Source organism: Amphibalanus amphitrite, unplaced genomic scaffold, assembly GCF_019059575.1.
Source record: "Amphibalanus amphitrite isolate SeventyFive unplaced genomic scaffold, NRLGWU_Aamphi_draft 000446F_arrow, whole genome shotgun sequence".
In the NCBI taxonomy this organism is placed as follows: Eukaryota; Metazoa; Arthropoda; class Thecostraca; order Balanomorpha; family Balanidae; genus Amphibalanus; species Amphibalanus amphitrite.
Genome location: NW_024881940.1, coordinates 3,735 through 19,919, shown reverse-complemented (window position 1 = coordinate 19,919; position 16,185 = coordinate 3,735). Strand labels below are relative to the sequence as shown.

Below are 16,185 nucleotides of genomic sequence, written 5' to 3'. Positions count from 1 at the left end.
GCCGGAGAAGCTGGAGCGAATGTCGCTGTTCCAGCCGCGACTGCTGGTGGCCGGCAGGCGGCACGGCGGCCGCCGCCGTCGCACTGTCCGGTCAGTTCGTCGGCAGGTTCACCACGCCGGCCGAGCTGAGCGAGTCGTTCAACGTGGTGGCGCCGCAGCCGCTGAAGCCGCTGCTGATGCACAATTTGCTCCGACAGCCCGACTGGCGGCGCTCGCTCGTGTTGGTCAACTGGAACGAGGCGGCGCACCAGCTGGAGCTACCGCTGTCGGTGCTGGGCGCGCGCGAGGCCGAGTTCCCTGGGGCAGTGCCGGCGGGCCAGCGGCGGCGCGCGCTAGCTGAGATGGCCGCGCTGGTGTGCTCGAGGCTATGGCGCGTGGTATTGACGTGGACGCCGTGGACGCGGTCGTGTCGTACGACATCTCGGCGCTGTTGAAGGCACACTGCGTGCGTCGGACGGCGCGCGTCTGCCGGGCCGGCCAGGCGGTCACGCTAATGTTTGAGCGGCAGCGCAGCCATTTCCAGCGGCTGATGGCGCAGGCGGGCAAGGCGGACGGCCGGGTGCGGGAGACGCCGGTGCCGCTGTACGAGCTGCGCCAGTACGAGGCGACCTACGTCAGTGGATTTCCACACTAGCTTCTAGTTGATCGCTTTTTTCACCTTTTTATGCTCATCGCTCATGATTTATTTACATTTTAGAAATATTACAATGAATAGGTTGTCATCAGCCTAGAAAAGTTAAAGTAAGTAAGGCGTTTTTAGTTGCATAATGTATATTTGTTCATGAACACGGTTTTAACGTGTCATAACTCCCAAATACTTCGATATTAGACCCGAGTTTTGCAAACCAGTCGAAAGGCTTAGAGCGATCATTAGGTTGGGGCGTAGCCGGACGGCTCGACTGGGCGTGGAAGCCGGCGAAAAGGTGGTCACCACGCGATCATCATGTAAAGCGGTCTCCGTCGGACGATTGTGTCCGTGCGCAACGAATGATCTCGGCACACGTGGATGAGTTCGGCAGGACTCTCCACTGAGCGGTACTGGGCGCAGTCGAACGACGGTCGACGAAGCTAGCGCAGGTATTGTTACGAGCCGGACCAGTGTAGCGGGGCCGGAGCTTATATTGTTTGCTGTGTGGCGTTCCTTCGTCTTGACCGGGCCCGGCAAACGGGGCCTGCATATCAGCTGAAACCACCTAGCCGGGCAGCATGACCTCCACCTCGCCGAAGTGGGGCGAACGACCGCCCTCAGCCCTGCAATGACCGCGGTGCAGTTAATCTGGGTAGGTATCTTCCTGAGGTAAGACACTCGCCTTGGCACAAGGCTTTATATAGGCCTTGGCGAATCCTTAGCCCTCGGTCCTAGAAGTAGGTGTAATGCAGTGCGCGCGAAGCCGCCTCGCAGCACCGCAGTTCACTCGCTCGGCAGCGGAACTGTCCGTCCAGCTTCAGGTGGCGCCTCTGGGAACAATATTTGCCGCTTCTTCCCCACTCTTTTCACATCTAGGAAAGAGGTGCGACTCCTGGATCCGTCGGGAGCGGGTCCCATCTATCATAGTCCCCACCTCATAAAAGGTGGGAGTGGGGGTCCATACATTGCGTGCACGTTCGACACGATGATTTTCTACAAGGTGCGACTAAAAGCAGACAAAAAGGTAAATTGCAACTTGAAAGTATTGTAAAAATGAAATATAATAGGCTGACAGGAAAAAAGATCCACTTAAACGCACGCTTCCTATCGTCACCATCTTAAATGACGTAGGTTTACAATTTGGTGGTCTTGTATTGGCAAGTTATTATGATCTATTTTGCGGTTACAACTATTAAAAATATATATAATGTTTTCCAATAATAATATTGCAAAGTATTTGTGCTATTTGCATTAAAAAACGCGCTTAAATTTAATTAAAACATGTTTTAAATCATTTATCAATCTCCTTGACCATTATCGATATAAAAATATCAGCTGACTGCCGGCGACAAATATTTCCGGCCGAAGTCGGCTGGAATTTTTTTGTTGGTGAAACTCGTGGCTGTGTGGCGGCTATTTTTTCGGCTGGATATTTTATTTCGGCGGCCGGCTGGTATTTTTTGGTAAAACTGGCCTCAGGTCACAGCGAGGTCAGGTCACCGGGGGTCACAATATGAATGTGTCGTGTGATACATGTTTTATGGTCCATTTTACATGACAAATGCGATTATGTGGGTTAGGCAGCCTTTGGGGCCAGCCTAGGTCACGTTTTTGTGAAGGTCAGGTCAAGGTCAGGTCAAATTAGGTCAAATTTCAAAGTTGATATTTTTGCATAAAATGGGTATCGATTCGATGCAGCTCGTCACGGGGAGTCTAATGGTGGTCTTCGTTTTGCTCTACGAGTTCTAGAATTGCCAAAAATTGAGTTTGAAAATTTGACGTCATCATTTTTGAACAGTTTTTTCGCTATAACTTGGCCAAAAAACGAGGTATCGATCTGAATTTGGTATGTAGATAGAAGACGGTAGGCACTATCACATATATTCCGGTTTTTTCGAAACTCAAAAAACTTTTTGGATTTTTCGGCGAATATATCCAAAAATGCTTTTTTGATTTTTGGGGGTCAAAACTCAAACATTTCGAAAATTCGAGATAGCAGTTTTGTAGCCCTGTCAATTCTACACCTTTTATGCCTTGATCATTTTTCTGTATCTTCAAAGCTGTAGTCCTGACAGGTCTTCTCGCGAAGGTCTTTTTTCGGTCGAAATTGACAGAACATGACGTCACTCTGACGTCATTTGTGGCCAACCTATCATAGCCTCTGGAAAAATTTTTTAGTCACAATGTGTAAAATTGATGCCCGGAGGGGTCCTGAAAGTTTGGTGGCGATATCTCCAGCCGTTTAGGAGATATCGACCGAAAAGAACAGGGGGGGGGGCCGTTTCGGCCCCCCCTACGGGGCGCGGGTTAATTAAACTACAGCCCCTTCGAAAATGGTAGCCTAAAATGACCTCGGCGACCTCGAGGGGCCATCGCAATGTTTTTGCCTAACTATTGCGGTTACCCTATAACTCAGCAAGTACCGGGCCATCAAGGTCACCGAGATCACTTGAGGTCACCACTTTTGTGACGACTCAAAAAATCGCATGCGCTGATTCGACTGCCACTGTTTTTGTCCCGATCGGGCCGATCACAGATCGATTGCTAGGATGGCTGTTTGATAGACAAAACGTAGGTACCTACCTTAAGTTGACCTCTCTAGGTCACTGAGGTCACCTGAGGCCACCTGATTAGAATGACGATGAGTGATATCGAATACGGCAAACCGACTGATGACATTTTTGTCTCGATCGGCCTGGTAAGTGGTAGTTGCTGCGCGAGGAAGGCCCGGAAGGGGATGGCTGCAATACCTACGCGAAAACGTTGAGTTGACCTTCCAGGGTCACTGCATGGGTCACCTAATGTCACCGTATAAATGACCTCAAGTGGAAATGCATAGTGCAAACCGACTGGAGACATCTTTGTCTTCATTAGTCCAGTCCTTGCTGATTTATTTATTACTGTAGGATAGCTGCAACAGGCGAAAACGTCAATCTTTCAAGGTCACCTGTCGTCGCCCTCATGGTCGCCCTTCGGGATCGAGGTCATCTGAGGTCAAGGTGTTCGAAACGGCTGTCAAATGACTTACCATGATTCCAATGAAGCCAGTTTGGTATTGAGCGACCCGGTGATTTCTTTAGGACGGTTGGAGACGTGACAGTCAAATAGTGCGGTCCGGCCGGGTCAAACACCCGGGTCACCACTCACCCCAAGGCTATAGAACTCCAGGCAAGGACACCAGCCGTTTGACCTTGAACGCCGCCGGCCGGCCGATGACGTCATTGGAGGCAAGCCGGCTCGGCGGACACACAAGGCGAATGCATAACGGAGGGGCGGTGGAACGTTGCGGGAGCCGGGGAGATATTTTAATGTGGTTGCATACCACCATTTTTATGTTGATTGATCTACAGACTGCATTCTTTTAAACCTCGATGCATCCTAGGCCTGGATGGTGCGTACATTCGTGGAACGATCACCCCGTCCGACGTCCGTGGTCGAAGCTGTCATAGTATTTAAGACACTAAGACGGGTGCAATGACGGCGATCCGATCCCGTCTCTGGCGAATCTAGAAGGGGCGTAAGGACTCAGGCCGAATCTGACCGTCTATTTTTAGGGAAACGGGGTGGGTGAATTGACAACCGATGGCTTAAGAGATGATGAGAAGGGATCTCGTCGTCGATTGTTGTTTGACAGACAACACATGTTGTACTGGGCGTATGACCATCAGAGGTAATGCCTGAATGTAGGCAAGCATAATTGTTCTGTCATACTGTTTAGGAATATAAAATGGTAATGGAGATCATTGAGGATATGATCTCTACATTACGGGAATTCACTAATTACTACGGCCCATAGGGGCACCGCCGGAGCTGTTGTTTGCCATCGGTCCCAGGCAACTCCAGGGAGCTGCAGTACCCGGCGGCCAAAGCGGCCACCTCGTCGACTCGCAGGTCCTGTGGGATTCCGTGATGCTTTAGTGCTTCACCCACAGAAGCACGGGCATAGCAGTAGGATGTGGGGCTAGGTGTCTGTCCACCTCTTCATTGAAAGAACAACTGTATACAGCGCCTGGTCCCGCCGAAGCTCGGTATCGACTGTGACTTATTCACAACTGGCGGATCCAGGAAGCGGTCTTGGACACTGCGGGGGCTTACCCAAAAAAAGATTTCTCGGAATTAATTTAAAAAAACTCGGATTTCGATTCCTTGCGCACTGCTGTGCAGTGTGATTAACCAACTTTTCCTCAGAAAAGTTGTGAAGTTTTCTTTTATTCTCGAAAAGCAATTTCGGGCGCTGCCAATGTGGGGGAAGACATTTGCCCCAAATGCCTTCCCCTGGATCCGCCAGAGGGTTGCCCCACTCCGAGCTTGACTAAAAACGTCTTCAAACCCCACCAGAAACCGATGGTAAGGTGAATTTAAATCCAATAACTCATCTCTGTCTGCCCGCCTAAATATACAACACATGGTACGGCACCCGGCCCTGTCTGAGCTATGAGCCGATCGTGATATTTTCGCCTTTCCCCATCCCAAGCTCGATTAGAAACGTTCTCCTTCCCCACCCGATTGCTGATGTCAATTCAAATTCAATACCTCATCTCTGTCTGCCCGACCATAGGCATAATCCATTCATTACACACCGTTCAGCGCCCGGCCCCGCCAGAAGTATCCTAGCGCGCTGAGCAGTTGCCTCCAGCCGCGTCATCGCGAGGCCCCGCGCGGCCCATAAATTAATACATTGCGCGAATAGCCGTGTCGCCCCCCTGACTCACCCGTCGGAAACGGATCTGCTCTCGGACCAGTCGGACCCCTCGGACCCGGCAGCGTAAAATGTGCATACAATCTCAAATATTTTTAGGTCTGAGAGGTTGTTCTTTTTTCTCTTTTAGAATATAGTTCATCGGGCAAATTTTCTTTTCAATTTAGAAAAAAATGAAGAAATTATCTTTTTTTTTGGTCCCATTTGTCTCTTATAAATCAATTATTTAGAATGCTTGATAGACTTTCTTGTTCCATTTGCGGTGCAGTTGCGGCGGTTGTGATTTCATGCCCCGGCCGTGTCACTGTGAGAGGTGAGGATTTTCCGTAATTTTAAAATAATTTTGCGTGTTTTTTCAGATGCAGTTATGTTTTCAATAATGCTCAGAATGATTAACTGAAGTATGACAATAAAAACAGTTTCATTGGGCCAAAGACAAGTAATCAAATGCTTGAACCAAGGATGCTTACTTTCCTGAGCTTGAGCTGACATCGCGCATGAATTAAATTGTATTATTAAGTCTAAAAAATATATTTAAACGCATTATGGATTATGGAAAGACGAATTTCTCCATCAGTGCCTCAGACTCTGAAGCTTTGCTGCTGCTGAATTTGTCCGAGAATCACAACTTTTTCACTGTTTTGATATAATTCAAAATTTTGGTAATGGTGGGGTAGCACAGAAATCACTGAAAGGGTTATTTTACAATGAATATTGATGACTAGGAAGAGCTCTTTTGTAATTTTTAATATTCACCTTACCCTGGCACCTAAATAGACATAGAAGACTATAACATAAAGTTTTCCGCAATTAACTTGTGACCCCTGCCACTTTTTGTAGGCCAGGAAATTAATAGGAGCATGTGGCTTAGTACTTAATCAACTCACATGCACACATACATGGCTGCAAAGAACAAACTGCAATTTAGAAATATGCAAATATAAAATGTGGAATGTGATGACATACAGTGCGGGGGGCTACACTGTCCCTGGATGCAGAATTTCAAGTGGCCCCTGGTGGCAGAAATGCAGGCACTGGAAGTTATGCCAGGTCTAAGTTTTTACAGAAGTGTGTTGCACAATAACTCATACTTGGTGCTTAGCTCAAGAGGGACTGGCAGCCTGTATCTGTGCATGATGTGATAACACCAGTCACCAGATCACAACCCTGTCTTGTGCTTCACTTGAAGAAATGCAGCCATAGCCGCTGTCTAATATCCTAAGCTCTCCCAGAATGCGTTTATTGTGTGTAGTGCTGAATGTGTAGAAAAATGCAAGATCTTCAGCACTGAGCCATTGTAGTCATATTTCTAAAACAGTTGACACATGGCCACACTTTTGTAGCCAATGATAACCTGCTATGGCTGCATAGTTGATCACTTTTTGATTGCTTCCTCTCCCTCAACACATTTCTGTTTGAGCCATTGCTTGTTGAGGAAAGAGAGTATCTGAGCCAGGAGAAAATCAAGGTGCCAATCAGGGAAGAGACAACATGAAATGGTGGTTGGCAGGACGCCTAGGGAGCAAGTTTTGCCAATTATTGCCTATGATGCATATTGCTAGAGTTAATTGTACCATCTTGCTGCTTTCAGGAGGATCTTTCATGGTGCTCTCGACCAAATGATTGAAATAAGAAACTGTGGCAGAGTCCCAGCATGGACCTACTGAAGCAGCGACTTCAAGCCATCGCCGCCAAAGGACGGTTGACAGAAGAAGAAAAGCAAAAGGCGAAGAAAGAGGAGGATGCCGAGGTTGAACGTCTCTACACAGAATGGAGAGGAAGCAAACAAGAAACTACGGATCCATCTCTGAAAGTCATCCCTCGTTTCTACTTGAAACCACCAGGCGATGAGGACATTCTGCTGCAAAAATTACGAGAGGAGGCACGTGCCGTCTTTCTGCAACGTCGCAGCGAACAACTGCTGGATAATGACGAGCTGAAGGCGCTCTACGTCACACTGGACGAGCACCGAACTCCTCCGCTGGACACCACCGAGGGTATGCTCGGCTGGGATGATTTCTGTACCGCCTCTGAGAGAGCCACGCCCAAGTGCAAGCGTTATTTCACGCCATTCGTGTTCGCCAAACTGCAACAGGATGATCCATACGGCCGTATCAGCATGATGTCGTTCTTTAACTACGTCATGCGCAAAATTTGGCTTCATCAGACTCGTATCGGCCTATCACTCTATGACGTGACTGGAGAAGGGTTTCTGCGAGAGATGGATCTGGAAAACTACATCCTAGAGATGATCCCATCGCTCCCCCAACTTAACGGTCTCGAGAAATCTTTCCATAACTTCTACGTCTGCACGGCAGTCCGCAAGTTCTTCTTCTTCCTCGACCCGCTGCGTACTGGGAAGATCAAGATCCAGGACGTCTTGGCCTGTAGCTTCTTGGATGAGCTCCTCGAGCTTCGCGACGAAGAACTCAGCAAGGAGGCACAGGAGTCGAACTGGTTCTCCGCCCCTTCTGCGCTGCGGGTCTACGGGCAGTACCTCAACCTCGATCGCGACCACAATGGCATGCTGAGCAAAAGCGAGCTGGCCCGCTACGGCACGGGTACCCTGACTACTGTCTTCATCGACCAGGTCTTCCAAGTGTGCCTCACGTATGATGGCGAGATGGACTACAAGACATACCTCGACTTCGTGCTGGCTCTGGAGAACCGTCGCGAACCACAGGCTCTCCAGTATCTTTTCCGAATCCTCGACGTACAACAGACTGGTTGCCTGAACGTCTTCGCTCTCAACTACTTCTTCCGTGCCATCCAGGAGCAGCTGAAGGCGCACGGCCAGGAGCCAATTCTCTTCGAGGACATCAAAGACGAGGTGTTTGACATGGTGAAGCCGGCCGATCCTCTGCGTATCACACTACAGGATTTGGTGAACTGTGGCCAAGGCGATACGGTGGTGAGCATTCTTATCGATCTGAATGGTTTCTGGACTCACGAAAACCGGGAAGTGCTGGTGGCTGAGGGTGATGATGCGCCGGCAGCTGCGCTGGTGGCGGAGAGCTGATGGATAGTTTGGTGCAATGAGAGGATCGCTCGAATAGTGAAGCACAGGTCTGTGTTTGGACTTGCGAGAGTTCCTGTCATGTGATGACTCTTGTTGCTGGTTGTTCAATGCTTACATCTTATTTCACTTTGTCGCTAGGCTTGTAGTTTTCATTATCATCACTCATTATCATTTTGTCATGGCTCCATATTCAGTCAAGTCTTAGTACTGACTTGGTTGGAGCAGGGCTGTGAATTGTCATTTCTCATTTGGTCAGGACAACTGTCAAGTAATTGCCAGCAGTTTACATCCACGCTGTGTTTAATTCACAAATGTTACGTGCAAGTCATGTCAGCGTATCTGCTTACCCTACTGTTCTGCCGTTTAGGAATCTCATCCAGCACAATTTTTATGTTACATAGATATCAAACATATCGCCTAAGCTGGCTACATTTGTCCATGAGGTAGCTTATCTCTGCTGTGGAAAATGGCTTGTTAAAGTAAACATGCTACGAGAAAATAAATCGTGACGATTGCTTTACACCTCGTCTATGAATGCCTGAAAAGTGGAAACGCTTCATAGTTCATTGATTGTCTGAGATAACATGAATTAATGAGATCAACGCTCGAATTGTGGTTGGGTAAAACTAAGAACAATTGCACAGAAGACACATCCATATTGCACAAACCGACATCTTTGTTCCAAATGACTTGTCGTTTGCTAAAAGACGACTAACCGATCGGGTAGTGATCGATCCGTCAATCGTCATTTTCCTACATTTGTTTAGAGCGACGTTTTGAATTGTACGATGTAAAATGAATTGCTTTTTGTTCTTATTCGCAAACGTCTTATCTTTCTCCAGATCAGTCATGAGCCTATCTTCAAGCGTCGCCCTGCGCTGGTGGCGATGCCTCTCACGGCCGCTCTGCCTACACCAGCGTCGCCTACACAGAACCTCTCCGGTCAACCGATGGCGAGCGGCCCGCCTAGTAGCGCCACCTACAGCTACGCCTTTGAGCTCGATCTCATCTCATGAACCGTTGCGCACATCAGCAATGTGTCTTCATAGTACGGAAACGAGCCGTCTGCATACGATGCCCCCTACGCTACGACAAGCTAGGCCACCTGACCCAGACTTCAAGATCATCTATCGGTTTCCGTATATAATGTCGGTTCGGCTGATTTGCCGGCTGAAGATCTATCAGACCGGTCTGACGCTGGCTGCAGTGCCGGTGATGGTCCTACTACAGGATCTCGATGCTGCCGCTAAGGTATAGTGGATTTGATCCGTAAATCTCTCATGGATCAGCTTGTTCTTTTTTCAATATGAGACAGTTTGCGAGTGTTTTTTTTTTTGACAGTCACAGTCTCGGTTCTAACATCAAGATGACGATTTACTTATGCGAAAGAAATGACAGGCATTTGAAGTATGTCATACATCCCAATACGGTTGTGCTCTGTTCTTGTGCTCAAGTTAGCTGAATGCCGATTCATTACTGAAGGGCAAGCCGTTGGCCTTGCTTTTGTTTATGGGACTTAGTTCTCACTTTTGACTTTCCGGCTCAGTTTATCATCTTCCCATCAGTATCTTTAGTCTTTCTGGCCACCTGTCTAGCTTAATTGGTCTCTTATTTTCCGTTCTAGGTGGGAGCTGTCGGCCTGTTCGCCGCCGGCATGCTCTACATCATGGGCGAGTTCTTCCGGCGCTTCGTCGGCCTGCTATACCTCCACCGGGACGGAACACAACTGAAAATCGCTCACCTAACCTTCTGGGGTGGCCGTAGGGACATCGTCATACCCGTGGAGGATATTGTGCCGTTCTCTGAACTCAAAGACTCACCGACTGATGTGTACTTCAAACTGCGGAGGTATTCGAGCCCGGAGACGTTCTATGTATCACTGCGTTATGGCGGTATCTCTAGTATGGAGAGCTTAGAGGCTGTCTTTGGGCCGCTAGAAGAAAGGTGATGGGCCGACGCTAGTCGTGTGTAGAGATGGCAAAATGTGGACCCGAGGACCCGGTCCAAAGACCCAGTCTGGACCCATATGGGTCCAGACCGGTTCCTGGAAATTTTCTGACGGGTCCAACCGGGTCCTACCATAATCTATACATCTTGCACACTACACATTATTGCAAAATATGAAGTGAATGAAGTGAATGTTTCTTTGCACACAGTAGCTCATGAGTATTCCCAGTTGGAAATAGGTAGGCTGTTTTACATGATGCAACTAATGATACCTACAAGTAGTTTGTATTAATTGACTTTTGTGGAACGGGTCCAACTGGTTCCGATTCCAACTAAGACCGGGTCCGACTGGTTCCAGAAATGTCCAGCCGGGTCTGGTTCGAGTCTGGTTCCCAAAATTTTCATCTTTTGCCACCTCTAGTCGTGTGGCTACCTGAAAACTAGATAGTCGTTTTTCTGTGTCATTCTGTTTTGTGATTTTTTTTTTCACGAGTGAAACTGAGCTGATGTATGACCGTGAGTAAGGGAAGCTGTGAAATGTCAAACCGGTACATTGCTATTGTTTTCGATCGTGAATATATACCAGAGTGCTAAGCCCTGATGTCTATGGATAACCTGGGTTCGTATTTCGAAGTAAAGCAGCATCTATGCGTTTCTGACACAACTGCATTCTTGACTCTTGAGTCCGGGTCCCGGGATATAATATGTGATGATTAGCTGATATGCGCTGATTTTCATTTTCTCTCAAGCACTTTCATTGGTTGTGCGTTAGATTATTCGGTTAGTTATCACGTCGCCTTGACTCCTTCCCTTAGCGGGGCAGATATATTACAAAATCATATCCAACGCAGAAAGCTGTATAGATAGATCTATCACAATGCGATGAAGTTTCCACTGATCGTTACGGAAAGCCAAATACATTATTATGTGCAGAATTCAACGACTAAGCAGAACTCAGGCTCTCAAATCATCTCGAGAGGGGAAACCTCAGCAAAGGAGATTCTCGCCCCGTATCCAGGCGAGAAGCGTTGATACGCTTCTGCCCAAATAACGAACCACGAGAGAATACACGTACAGGTATTTCAAGTGGAGATTCGTCCTCACAGGGACGCCAGTAGAAAGGGCGTACGAATTAGAGTTCCACTTACACGTCGAGAGCCACGTGGGGAACTCCGTGGAACGTGGGTCACGTCACACGTGCCGCGCACGTGTGACCGGTGGTACACGGAGAAAGGAATGTTAGAAGATCGCGGCTCTGTTATGTACACTGTTAGGCGGACACCGTCTTGGTGATCCCGCGTGATGGCAGATCATTCCTTCCTGCACCGCGAGATATCCGTGCTGTCGCTATCCGAAATAACGGATACAACAGTCGTTCAAGTCCTTCGCACAACGCAGCGCACACAACCTCGCGACAGCGAGCCACATGGAGTCGTTAAAACTGCCCAGGTGGCAGCACTGTCGCCTGCATAGGTGGCAGCACCATCGCCTCAAGTTCCGTACCATTCCGTGCTTACGGAACACACTCCAGCGCTTGACAGCAATACAGCTAGAGTCTACAACACCAAAGAATGGCACATCGACACCAGATAAGACTAGCGGGTTACATAAATCTACACCAATGACCTGCCTCGTCACATGACACGACCTGACGGGCCCGCGCTCCACCACACAACCGCTCTTAGCTGCGTAATAAATAGACGGCTGCCGGGCTGCCTAACTCCGTCTGCGACGAACCTGGCGCACCGGCGGCAGTTTCGGCGCCGCCCGTGCCGCGTCCGTCTACGGTAAAGCTCTCTGAACTCGGCCTGTTTACGGCGAGTGTGCTCAGTCCCGTCGGCGACACACTTTTCGCGCGCGCTTTCTCAATCGGCGCATGCGCCGAGACCAGTTGTTCTTCCACTCGAGGACAATGCTCTTTTTGTTGACGATGAGGCCGGAGCGGCGCTGAGGGTCCGCGCCCAGAATCAGGTATTTGCTGGAAAAGCGGAAAATTAAGTCAGAAAACGAGCACGACCGACGGCTTTATCGGCTAGATAAGTCAGATAAAATCTATGACAACGCCGTTTGGTTGTGGTTGTAAACCGGCTAGACGCTAGACGTTACATATCTATCGAAATAAGATCACCTCTTTTGCATAGCTTCGGTAATTAAATCGAATAATCCCATTATACAACTAACCGGATAAGCGAATCTACCGAAAATCCGATCCGAAATGTAAGTTTCAGGTGTTATGCAAATGTTGGAAAGCATTGCAGCTTTCATCATTTTCATATCGATAATCGATTTTAATTATGGGTCTGCTAGTGCTGACTATGTGAAATTAAACTCTTGCGACGTTGCTGGTGAGAATCCAGCAAATACTATTTTTTTATGCTAATCCCATTTATGCAATGCTTATCAACCCATCCTATTCCTACCTGTTGATTTTGATTTTCGGGCAGTTGCAGCTGATGTCCTTCCTGCGCACGAGCAGGTAGCTGGTGCCGCGGCGCAGCTTCCACTGCGGGGAGCGGCGGTACACCGTCTGGATGTTGATGACGTACTTGACGTAGCTGTTGAGCACCTGCTGGTCCACCACCTGAGCCAGGAGCGCTGGTGGGCGGAGGGGGGGGGGGGGAGGTTAGAGGTAGGTCAGCGCAGAGGTCAGGACAGGTATCGAAAGTCAGACTAAAGATGAGAACACCATAGGGAAACTATCAGAAGTTGAGCTAGAGATCGGAGGTAAAGCGCCAAGTGTCAGGTGATTTACCGCCAGGTTTGGGCAGACAGTCAGCATTAAAGTCAGCGCTAAGTTCAAAGTCAGGTCAGACATGTCAGCACTAAATATGCGCAGTGCTGAAGTCAGCATAAAAGTTTATCGCAGGAGGTCAGAGCAGGAGTCAGCAGTCAGCACAAGAAGGTCGCACACCGAGACCGACTGACGGAGCAGATAACTTTTACCGACGCCTCACGAATCACATGGGCACCAACACTCCGGTAGATTACCCGACCTGCAAGTGTTTGTTTCCTATTACATATATTTTTTCTTATAAACTTACCATAGTCTCGTTTGCACATCTTCTTGGCGTTCACCTTTCGGCTTGTTATTCGGCATCTGCCACACTTATCTGTGAAAAAAAGAAACATTTTATCAAAATATGTTAAAACGGTACGGACTACGGAATTAGGACGAACAAGCGTCTTGAAACTACAAAGACAACGTTTCTATGAAGGTATTTTTTTTCGTAAGAAGAGTTCCGAAAAGAGTACGCCATAATCGTTTGAAAACGCTGAAAACTTGAGGCGATAAAACTAAAACTCCCATCGCCTCTGCGCTCTCCGTTTTTGCAACAACCAGCTTTGCGCTTGAAGTCTAAGTAAGCCGAGCATTACCACTGCCTCTTTTCACTTGCCCTGTGCCCACCTTCTATTCCCTCTCGCACGGTGGTCTCTGACCAGTGATGCTTTAGTTTACCACCAACATCGCCATTTGTCGCCTACGGCCACACACCCGTGATTAATGGGGCGCCATCCTGTGTATCTATAATTGAGTTCTCGCCATAGTGGCCGGCAATCGCATTCACTTATTTTGATTAGGCTTTTATGGTGCTAATGTAGTTATTTATTGGACTGGTCAGGTTGGGACCCCTGGGGCGCGAAGTCTGGGTGCGCTATAAACGAGGAGCGACCGGAGTAGAAGGGAGATTGGGAGGGAAGAGAAAAGACGGTTGGTGTCGGACGATATTAGAAACAATTACCTATGAGGAACACACCCTGGGGTTAGGGCATCGGCGGAGGTCAGTGACTTATAGGGTGTAACGTTCGGGTTTACCTCAGGTGTTGTCATAGACCGCACAGTCGAAGAGAAACATGAAGGGTCAACAGGAAGGAGGGGAGTGAGAACAAATCAGAGGGATGAGAGTAAGAAAGGTAGATGGAGAAAGAAAGAGAGAGAGAGAGAGAGAGAGAGAGAGAGAGAGAGAGAGAGAGAGAGAGAGAGAGAGAGAGAGAGAGAGAGAGAGAGAGAGGAGGGAGGGAGGGAGGGGAGGGATAGGGATAGGGATAGAGAGAGAGAGAGAGAGAGAGAGAGAGAGAGAGAGAGAGAGAGAGAGAGAGAGAGAGAGAGAGAGAGAGAGAGAGAGAGAGAGAGAGAGAGAGAGAGAGAAAGAGAGAGAGAGAGAGAGAGAGAGAGAGAGAGAGAGCCGACTATCGCTTCACCTGATAAATTGAAACTAGACCACCGTCTCACGCCCATCGAATGCGTGACCACCGGCACCTTTCCGGGTTTAGCGGTTCCATTTGTCAGACTTTGGGGAGTTGGAATCGGTTCTTAGGGATCTTACGGATCAAAGGTGTCCTAATCGCGCTGCGTCACGTGCCCAAGAGCTTTGATAAATAAACGCAGCAGAAAGGACGCAGATGCGCGTGAGGGCGTCAACTTCCCCGTCTTTCGGCGAACCAAGCGGCGAACTTGCGGCGAACGGTCAAAGGCGAGAGCCGATAACAAATTGCGGGTCACGGAACCCAAGGGAACCGAAATGCATCTGGATTTGGGCCGCGAGGAAAGCCGCGACTTCTGTGGTTTGCCACGTAGCCTGGCTCGATGACGTTTATCTCATTCGCTACACTAAGGAAGCAACTTCAATTTGTCAATTTCCGTTACCTACACTCAGTAGCTCGCCCCTCCTCCTCCCCCCCCCCAGCATAGCAAATTACTGTCGCTTAGGTCTGTCCCTAACTGTACGCTGGTAAATAAAATGTGGCTCATCACACGTTCATCAAAATAACGTCATTCTGACTGAAATGAAGAAGCGACTGTTACATTTATGCTCTCATTTCAATAGCAAATAGTGATGTCCCATCTCATAACAGGACCGAGTGCCACAAAACGTTTTACTACAGGAGCCAGTTGTGTTCATTTCGGGGCGTCATCTCATCCCCTTGGGTACGAACCCTCACCCTGCGCCAGTTATTTGTAACGGTGATATTAAATGTATAGGTACCTGGGCCGTCGTCGCTGTTTATTGCGACCACTTTATGACGCATTTAATGGATCCCGGCTTTGAATTATAGCCAAAATATGGAGAGCAGGCAATTTCGGACGGGTATCCTGCCTGTACCACTTGACATTGACGGATGTTGAGGCTAAATTGCGCTGCAGGAAACACTTGCTTTGTTATGGAAGAGGGGGAATATAAGATGCTGGATCGGCGTTAAAAAACAACTTACTCTGTGTGCTACAAAATTAGAAAATAATTGTTATGGAAGAGGGGGAATATGAGATGCTGGATCGGCGTTAAAAAACAACTTACTCTGTGTGCTACAAAATTAGAAGTGCAATGCATTAGCCAACCGGAGGGGAATAATCCTTTTTTTCAAATAAAATATGACTGATGCACGCAGTATCCAACAAAACATGACCATTTTTAAAACCCTGCTAGGAAGAAATGAAAGACCAGGTTAAAAATTGGAGAAATATACACGATACCAAATGGTCATGAAAATCATCAATAGTTATTGGCACCAACAGAAAAAAAAACTAGGCTAAATTGAGTTTCGATTGCTTTCCGATCAAACAGCTGCATGAGGTTAGGGGCTAACGTGACAAGCCCGGAACGCTTATTCTGGTTTCGTCAATATCCGTCCAATCACAACATTCGTCCTAAACTTCTTAAAAATGTAATTTAGGTGGTGTAAAATTGTAGTGAATAGCTTTATTAGCGCTTTACAATGCAACGTAAGTCACAAATCTGCAAAAGCGCACCTTCAAACAGACAGATCCACTAGAGACACATCCGATCACGATTCCGTTTGGCTCCGACCGCTCAAAAGATACACCAACTCCGCCGCAGCAGCCGGCGGCTCGCTTCAATCAAGCATCAGTCTTCTGTCACCCCTGCCGGGCGTCTA

General features: G+C 48.2%; 3 protein-coding genes across 4 annotated transcripts; 2 read left to right on the top strand and 1 right to left on the bottom strand.

The window, feature by feature from the left end:
* The first annotated feature begins 1,969 nt into the window (after nucleotides 1-1,969).
* Nucleotides 1,970-8,866, top strand: LOC122391602 (serine/threonine-protein phosphatase 2A regulatory subunit B'' subunit gamma-like). Of its 2 annotated transcripts, none has more exons than XM_043385701.1 (2): nucleotides 1,970-2,013; nucleotides 6,919-8,866. In XM_043385701.1, the coding sequence occupies exon 2, from the start codon at nucleotides 6,982-6,984 to the stop codon at nucleotides 8,344-8,346; it is 1,365 nt and encodes a 454-aa protein (XP_043241636.1). In that variant the 5' UTR covers nucleotides 1,970-2,013; nucleotides 6,919-6,981; the 3' UTR covers nucleotides 8,347-8,866. The 2 variants fall into 2 exon arrangements, with proteins under 2 accessions (XP_043241636.1, XP_043241637.1); XM_043385702.1 differs by lacking the exon at nucleotides 1,970-2,013 and adding an exon at nucleotides 5,578-5,640.
* Nucleotides 8,867-9,492: 626 nt separating this feature from the next.
* On the top strand, nucleotides 9,493-10,294 carry LOC122391625 (transmembrane protein 186-like). The gene is made up of 2 exons (XM_043385743.1): nucleotides 9,493-9,597; nucleotides 9,971-10,294. The coding sequence occupies exons 1-2, from the start codon at nucleotides 9,493-9,495 to the stop codon at nucleotides 10,292-10,294; spliced, it is 429 nt and encodes a 142-aa protein (XP_043241678.1).
* Nucleotides 10,295-11,091: 797 nt separating this feature from the next.
* LOC122391600 (netrin-3-like) lies at nucleotides 11,092-13,400 on the bottom strand. Its single transcript, XM_043385699.1, has 3 exons — nucleotides 13,335-13,400; nucleotides 12,714-12,888; nucleotides 11,092-12,271 (listed from the first exon to the last, which is right to left on the bottom strand). The coding sequence occupies exons 1-3, from the start codon at nucleotides 13,351-13,353 to the stop codon at nucleotides 12,121-12,123; spliced, it is 345 nt and encodes a 114-aa protein (XP_043241634.1). The 5' UTR covers nucleotides 13,354-13,400; the 3' UTR covers nucleotides 11,092-12,120.
* Nucleotides 13,401-16,185: the final 2,785 nt, after the last annotated feature.